This window comes from Marmota marmota, unplaced genomic scaffold (genome assembly GCF_001458135.2).
Source record: "Marmota marmota marmota unplaced genomic scaffold, marMar, whole genome shotgun sequence".
Taxonomy (NCBI): Eukaryota; Metazoa; Chordata; class Mammalia; order Rodentia; family Sciuridae; genus Marmota; species Marmota marmota.
Window position 1 is genome coordinate 4909243 of NW_026000205.1, and position 7533 is coordinate 4916775.

General features: G+C 57.5%; 1 protein-coding gene across 2 annotated transcripts in view; it reads left to right on the top strand.

Moving 5' to 3' along the window:
• Nucleotides 1–7533, top strand: part of Ercc2 (ERCC excision repair 2, TFIIH core complex helicase subunit) — a 14430-nt gene that overhangs the window by 1676 nt on the left and 5221 nt on the right. Inside the window, exons 3-14 of one of the 2 annotated variants that reach the window (XM_015496705.2) lie at nt 324–401; nt 472–534; nt 687–800; nt 1895–2011; nt 2102–2218; nt 2491–2614; nt 2706–2802; nt 2906–3039; nt 3121–3289; nt 5063–5181; nt 7185–7254; nt 7346–7415. In XM_015496705.2, the coding sequence (XP_015352191.1) occupies nt 324–401; nt 472–534; nt 687–800; nt 1895–2011; nt 2102–2218; nt 2491–2614; nt 2706–2802; nt 2906–3039; nt 3121–3289; nt 5063–5181; nt 7185–7254; nt 7346–7415 (1272 nt within the window). Of the gene's footprint in view, nt 1–323; nt 402–471; nt 535–686; nt 801–1894; nt 2012–2101; nt 2219–2490; nt 2615–2705; nt 2803–2905; nt 3040–3120; nt 3290–5062; nt 5182–6228; nt 6285–7184; nt 7255–7345; nt 7416–7533 lie in introns of those variants that run through there. The other variant, XM_048790699.1, reaches the window with a different exon arrangement.

The following is a 7533-nucleotide window of genomic DNA, read 5'->3' on the forward strand; positions in this document are numbered from 1 at the left end:
GTGGGGGGGGTGGCTCAAGCGGTAGCGCGCTCGCCTGGCATGCGTGCGGCCCGGGTTCGATCCTCAGCACCACATACAAACAAAGATGTTGTGTCCGCTGAAAACTAAAAAATAAATGTTAAAAAAAAAAAAAAAGATGCTTATCGAAGACCACTCAACAAGGAGGTGACAGAAATGAGGTGCAAACTCACTGCCCCTGGAGTGCAGACCTTAATTGCTGTATTGTCCTGCCGTTCTCAGTTGGTGGCATTTGAGGGAGGGTCCCCAGAGTTTGTATTTCAGGTTCTGAGAGCCTGTGTCTGTCTTTCTGCCCCCACACACAGGGTCATGGAGTCCTGGAGATGCCCTCAGGCACTGGCAAGACAGTGTCCCTGCTGGCGCTGATTATGGCCTACCAGCGGGTAAGTGAGCCCCTGAGCCTGGGAGGAGGGAGGGTGCTGGGCCGGGACTGAGCACACTCGTCCTTGGCAGGCATATCCACTGGAGGTGACAAAACTCATCTACTGCTCGAGGACAGTGCCAGAGATTGAGAAGGTAGGCTGGGGTGGACCCCATGTCTTTGGTGTCCTGATGGCTGCACTCCCTAGCCTTATGGGGTTGGGATGCTGGAGAGAGGCTGGGGCCTGGCAGGGCAGGGGCTGGAGCTTCCAGTGAAGCCGAGCCCCTCCCTTCCTCCATCTGAGCAGGTGATTGAGGAGCTTCGCAAGTTGCTCAATTTTTACGAAAAGCAGGAAGATGAGAAGCTGCCATTTTTGGGGCTGGCTCTGAGCTCCCGCAAGAACCTGTGCATTCATCCTGAGGTGATTATCCACTCCCTCCTCTTGTCCTAAGTCCCAGGGTCGAGGGACCTCTTCCCTCCAACCATGAGTCCTAGGTCCCAAGATAAGAGCTGTCAGGAAGTATGAGAATTTCTCAGGAAGGTTGCCATGAACAGAATTTCTTTCTTGCAAATTCTGATTCCTCATTCATGGCCCAGGTGAGTGGACTCCTCCAGCTTCTGGAGTCTAGAGACCTGACTTCCTGACTCTGAAACTTACTAGCTGTATATATGTTTTTTTCCTTCCTTCCTCCCTTCCTTCCTTCTTCCCTCCCTCCCTCCCTCCCTTCCTTCCCAGGGCTTGTGCATGCCAGGCAAGCACTTTACCAACTGAATTATATCCCCCAGCCCTTAACTGAGATGGTGCAGTTGAAACCTGTAACGTGTACAAAGACCTAAAAGAATATATATCTATATTCTATATAAAAGAATATATATCATGATGAAGGCACAGTGGGGCACGCCTATAATCCCAGCATCTGGGGAGGCTGAGGCAGGAGGATTATGAGTTCAAAGCCAGCCTCAGCAAAAGCGAGGCACTAAGCAACTCAGTGAGACCCTGTCTCTAAATAAAATACAGAATAGGGCTGGGGATGTGGCTCAGTGGTTGAGTACCCCTGAGTTCAATCCACGGTATCCAAAAAAAAAAAAAAACAACAACAACAATTTTGAGTGCCAGTATGACATCACAGGTGAAACATTCTCCACCTGACTTTGTATGATTGGTGAAACTCAAAGTGCAGACATACTGAAAGGACTGTATAAAACAGCCTGTGTATGTTAAATGAACCACAACTGAATTGCACATTTAAACTTTGAGTTCCATCCCCAGATATTTCATTATGTATATGCAAACATTCCAAAAGTCCAAACAGCATCTGCAGTCCAAAACACTTCTGGCCCCAAGCATTTCAGACAGGCGCAGTCACGGGGGTAGTCGGGAGTGTGACGGTGCTTGCAGTCTGTACCCTGCTGTAAGTTAGGTATGTTAACCAATAATAAAGCAGGTTGAGGTTCAAATTGTCCAAAAGTCCAGGCGAGCCTGTTTCAGGACTGAGACGTCCCCTATGCCCCTAGGTGACACCGCTGCGCTTTGGGAAAGATGTTGATGGGAAATGCCACAGCCTCACGGCCTCCTACGTGCGGGCGCAATACCAACAGGACGCCAGCTTGCCCCACTGCCGCTTCTATGAGGTGCCTGGGGGCCGCTGAGTGGGGCTGGGAGGGCCAGGATGCTCAGGGCAGCCGGCCTTGCTGACCCCTGCCACCCTCTCCTCACCCCAGGAATTCGACGCCCATGGGCGCCAAGCACCCCTCCCTGCTGGCATCTACAACCTGGATGACCTGAAGGCCTTGGGGCGGCGCCAGGGCTGGTGCCCTTACTTCCTCGCCCGCTACTCAGTGAGGCTGTGGGGGTGGGCAGAGTGTGGGTGTGAGGGTTGTGGGCTGCCTATCCCTTGTCTGTCTGCTTGTGTGCGTGTCTGTCTGTTGGCCAGCACCTGTGTCTGTTGGTATCTCTCCCTGTGCCTCTGAGCCTTGCCTGTGGGAGCCTATGTCTTTGGGGCCTGCGCACCTGTCTCTGTCTCCTTGTGTCCTCGGCCTCTGCCTGTGAGGCAGGAATGTGTCAGTGGAGGGCGTCACGAAGGCTAGAGCACCCTGTCCTCCTCCCCCAGATCCTGCACGCCAACGTGGTGGTTTACAGCTACCACTATCTCCTGGACCCCAAGATAGCAGACCTGGTGTCCAAGGAGCTGGCCCGCAAGGCTGTGGTGGTCTTTGATGAGGCCCACAACATTGGTAAGGAGGGAGACGGGGTACAAAGGTGGTGGCAGCCGGCCAGACCTCCACCCTGCTGGCCGCAGCCCAGCCCTCGCCCCTTCTTCTCTAGACAACGTCTGTATTGACTCCATGAGTGTCAACCTCACCCGCCGGACCCTGGACAGGTGCCAGGGCAACCTGGAGACCCTGCAGAAGACGGTGCTCAGGTGCCAGGAGGGAGCAGCTGGGAGACCTGGTGCCTGCCGGGCCACCTACCACCAGCCCCGAGGGACGGGGTGCAGTTCTAGACCCCTACCCGTTTCCCTGCAGGATCAAGGAGACGGACGAACAGCGCCTGCGCGATGAGTACCGCCGCCTGGTGGAGGGGCTGCGGGAGGCCAGTGCTGCCCGGGAGACCGACGCCCACCTGGCCAACCCTGTGCTGCCCGATGAGGTGTTGAAGGGTGAGCCGTGCTCTGCCCCGCCGCCCCGCCTGCCCACCCGCCTCGTGCCCGCTGACCCTCCTCTCCCCTCCTGTCTTGCAGAGGCGGTGCCCGGCTCCATCCGTACGGCTGAGCACTTCCTCGGCTTCCTGCGGCGGCTGCTGGAGTTCGTCAAGTGGCGGCTGCGCGTGCAGCACGTGGTCCAGGAGAGCCCGCCCGCCTTCCTGAGCAGCCTGGCGCAGCGCGTGTGCATCCAGCGCAAGCCCCTCAGGTGAGGCCCGCGTGGGGAGCTGGTGCCTGCAGGCGCTGGGGCGGATCCCAGCCACGTGCCGCCAGGCCTTGTCCACACCTGCTCCGTGGGTCACCACATTGCCTGTGTCAGGAACGACGCTGGCTAGTCCAGCTGGGCAAGGATGGAGTGGCTCTGGGTGGCTGTGTTGGGCGGGCCTGGCAGGCAGTGCAGCCGGACCTGGGAATTTGTCTGAAGACAGTTTCCCAGAGGCGCTGTTTGTGGAGGGGGTGGGAGGGAGCAGTATTGATGCTTTTTTCCTTTGGATGCTCTTGGTGCTGGGAGGGACCAGGGCCTCCAGCATGTAGGCGGGTGCTCTTCCGTGAGCTGCAGCCCGGCCTGGAGCCAGTGGGACAAACCCGCAGAGAGGCTGTGATGGAGGCTGAGACCAGAATCCGGAGGCCCAGCAGGACTGGAGCTCTGGGAAACCGCCCTGGGCCCCCAGATGCATGTCTCCTTTACAGGGAGTCACCGTGCCGCACTGCCTTCACCCCCAAGCCGGGGCTGGGGCCTCCCAGAGGTGCATTCGGGGATCATTTAGTGGGGTTCAGACCCCTGGGGCATGGAGCTAGCAGATAATGGACTCAGGAGTCGGCAGAGGGGGCGCGGAACTTTTCCCTTGCTGATCTGGATTTGCAAATCGTTGGTTTCTCTGAAGCTCGGTGTCTTTGTAACGTGGGTGGGTGTCAAGGTGGGTGTGGTCTTTACTTCACAGATTCTGTGCTGCTTAAAGGAGAGGGCAGCAAAGCCCAAGTTTTCTGTGTTCCCTACCTCAGCTACATCACCTATGTGATGTCCCCATGCTGCAGATGAGGACATGGGCCTCGGGGAGAGGATGCCATTACCCAGGCTGAGCACTGCATGTGCTAAGTTGTAACTTTGAAACCAGCTCTATAGAACTTCAGAGGCTTGGCTACTCTGTCCCCAAGGGAGTGGGGCAGCTCTTGGTGTGGCTTTGTGCCTCTCCCCCAGGTAGGGGACTTGTGAGGGTGGAAGAGGGGCTCCGCCACTCAACACATGTTCCCCAAGTGCCTCAGTGTTCCCGGGTGTGGAAGTGAGTGAGGTGGCCTACACCACCCTCATGGGGCTGTGACCCAGTGGAAGAGACAGACATATCCCCTACATGGTGATCCCCTCAGGTGCAGATGACAGAGCCTAAGGGACCTGAGCCAGCCTGGGGTCAAAGGCAGGCTTGCAGCATGTTTAAAGTCTGACTGCCACCAGGCTCCAGTCAGGCGCTCCGGCTCCGGACCTATCCCTCCGGGGCAAGCACTGCAGGCCTACCTGTGTGTGACTGGCTAGGTGGCCTTGTGTGTCTGTGTGGTTGACACAGTCTATGTGAGGCTGTACACGTGTGGTTGTGTTACTCTGAGTATGGGGGACTGTGACAGTGTCACCAAGGTTCCTGAGAGATAGGAGAAACTGATGTGTGTGCGTGTGTGCTCGAGACCTGTGGTCATGCGGGATTAATGATGTGACTGGGTGTGGCTGTGGGTCTTGTTTTGAGTAGACCCTGCCAGTGAGGCCATGAGCATGTGTGACAAGTGGCCATGTTCTGTTTGCCATCACGAAGTGGAGGCTCAGCATAATGTGCCAGTGTTCGAGGTGAGGACAGAAGTTTCTAGAACAGATCTAGTTCCTGGCCTCATGAAACACCCGGTTGCCAGGAGAGACACATGCGGCCACAAGCTCTGACAGCAGAAAAGGGGCCTCTGAGCCTGTCCTTCCCTCTGCCCCCGGCCCTGCCCTCCACAGGTTCTGTGCTGAGCGCCTGCGGTCCCTCCTGCACACCTTGGAGATCGCCGACCTGGCCGACTTCTCCCCGCTCACTCTACTTGCTAACTTCGCCACCCTGGTCAGCACCTACGCCAAGGGTAAGCTCCCCTCTTCTTGCATCTGCTGAGTCCCTGGCAGCTGGCATCGGGGTCCTAGACAAGCCTCCACTGTTGTTGGCAGGGGTTTGGACACAAGCCTTGAAGGCTTGGGCTTGGGAGGCTGGGCTCTATTTTGACAGTCCCTGGGAGCTGAGCAGGCCTCGAGCTCCGATTTGTATTCCCAGAACCTCCCTCTGGCTACAGAGTGGGGAAGGATGGGGTGGGCAGCAGAACGAGGTGAGCCCTGAGGGCATGGCAAGAGCTGGTCACTGTAACGGAGGGCAGTGGCGAGCCATGGCAGGTTCTGAGCAAGAGAGGTGCCAGGTCAGATTAGTGCTTTAAAAAAATTCTGGCAGGGACTGGAGGCAGTCGTTGGGGTAGACAGCAGGTACCGAGCAAGAGAGGAGGAGGCAGGACGGTGAGGCAGAGAAAGGTAGGTTTAGAGAGAAATGGGAAGGAGAGGCCCAGATGGGGAGCGCGTTAGTGGTGTGAGGACACTCAGGCCTCTGGCCTGTGGGAGAGGGGGATGTTCTGAAGGCTTCAGCCAGCCAGGTTCCCTCCGCTCCTTAGCTGACCAAGGGCTCAGCCTGATCCCTGGGGATTACAGGAAACTAGGTCAGACCTGCTGCCCTGCCCTGCGCTGGGCCTCAGCAGGAGCAGAGTCTCTGCCCTCCCACCAGGGCTGTTGCCATGAGCACTGGACGCTTCCCCCAGTCCCTCCTCCCGCCGTTTCCCCATCTACCAAGGCTCACATCACTGACCTGGAACATGCTTCTCCCATCTTCAGTCTCCACCCAGCAGCTGTGCCCCCTCCGTCCCTCCCTCAGCCCAAGGCTGGACCATGCCACCTGTCTGATCTGCCCTGGCCCAGCCCTCTCCACTCTTTTTTATCATTGCTCTCTGGGAGTTCTCTCTCCCCCCTGGACCAGGAGCCCTTGTGGGCAGGGCTAAGGCTGTCTCTGGTCACTACTGTGTCCTCAGCACAGGGCCAGGCACAGAGGACTTGATTTCTTTTTTTTTTTTTAATTTTTAATATTTATTTTTCAGTTTTCGGCGGACACAACATCTTTGTTTGTATGTGGTGCTGAGGATCGAACCCAGGCCGCACGCATGCCAGGCGAGCGCGCTACTGCTTGAGCCACATCCCCAGCCCTTGATTTCTTTTTTAAATAAGTGAAACAACATGCAGATCATTCATTCATTTATTTGCTTAACAAAAGCCTGGCTACGCACTGTGAAAGCAGGAACCAAAAAAGGCCTCACCCCTGCCCTGCTGGGAGCGATATTCTGGAGGGGAAACCAGTAGCAAAAACAAAGACTAGTCCAGGAGGCCTGGTTATGAAAGACGGGCGGTGTTGTTGCGTCCCTGTGGCCGGTGGGGGCAGCCTCTGGAGGAGCTGCTTTCTGCAGTTCGGGGCCGGAACCCAGGGCCTCGCACACGTTAGACAGCGCTCCACCAAGTGCGCCACCCTGTCCTAGGAGCCGACTTTTGAATAAGGGCTCCAGTGGCCGCACGGGCTGCCTGTGGGAGGCAGTGGGAAGGGTGAGCTGGTGAGGGAGGAGGGGAGGGCGGCGTGCTGGGTCCCACGGCGATTCTGGATCCTGGGGGTGAGCAGGGAGCATGGTGGCCTGGGAGGGAGGAGATGGCCGCTGGCCAGGATTGTGGAGGTGGTCAGTCACAGGGGCATCTGGGAGGCAGAGCGGTGGGCTTGCCAACGGCCCGGATGGCAGGGCTGTGGCAGTGGCTTGTGCGTGGGTGCTGAGTGGGCCTCCCAGGACAGCTCGAGGACGTAGCTCAGTGCTCTCGGGAACTGCTCGGAGGTCGCCCCAAAGAGCAGGCAGGCTGGGGTGTTCGTGCTCAGGTGCCTGCGTTTGGGGCTTGGACCACTGGTGTTCGGTCCCATTTACCCCTGGGGCAGGGACTGATCACCAGCAAGTTCCTGTGTGGGAACGGGACGGGTGACCTCCGTGAGGGTCTCACCGGCCTTTGCCTGTCCCTCCAGGCTTTACCATCATCATTGAGCCTTTTGATGACAGGACCCCCACCATCGCCAACCCCATCCTGCACTTCAGGTGGGACCCTGGGCCTGAGCCGGCATGACAGACAGAGGGCAGGCCCCGCCCTCCCCGCCTGGCCCTCACTGTCCGGGTCTGCTCTCCACAGCTGCATGGACGCCTCCCTGGCCATCAAACCTGTGTTCGAGCGCTTCCAATCTGTCATCATCACCTCCGGGGTGAGGACCCTTCCCTGGCCCCTCCAGTCCTCCACCATGGGGTTCTCGGTCCTTCCTTGGTCTGATGACATCCCTCTTCTTTTTTTTTTTTTTTTTTTTTTTTTTTTTTTTTTTTTTT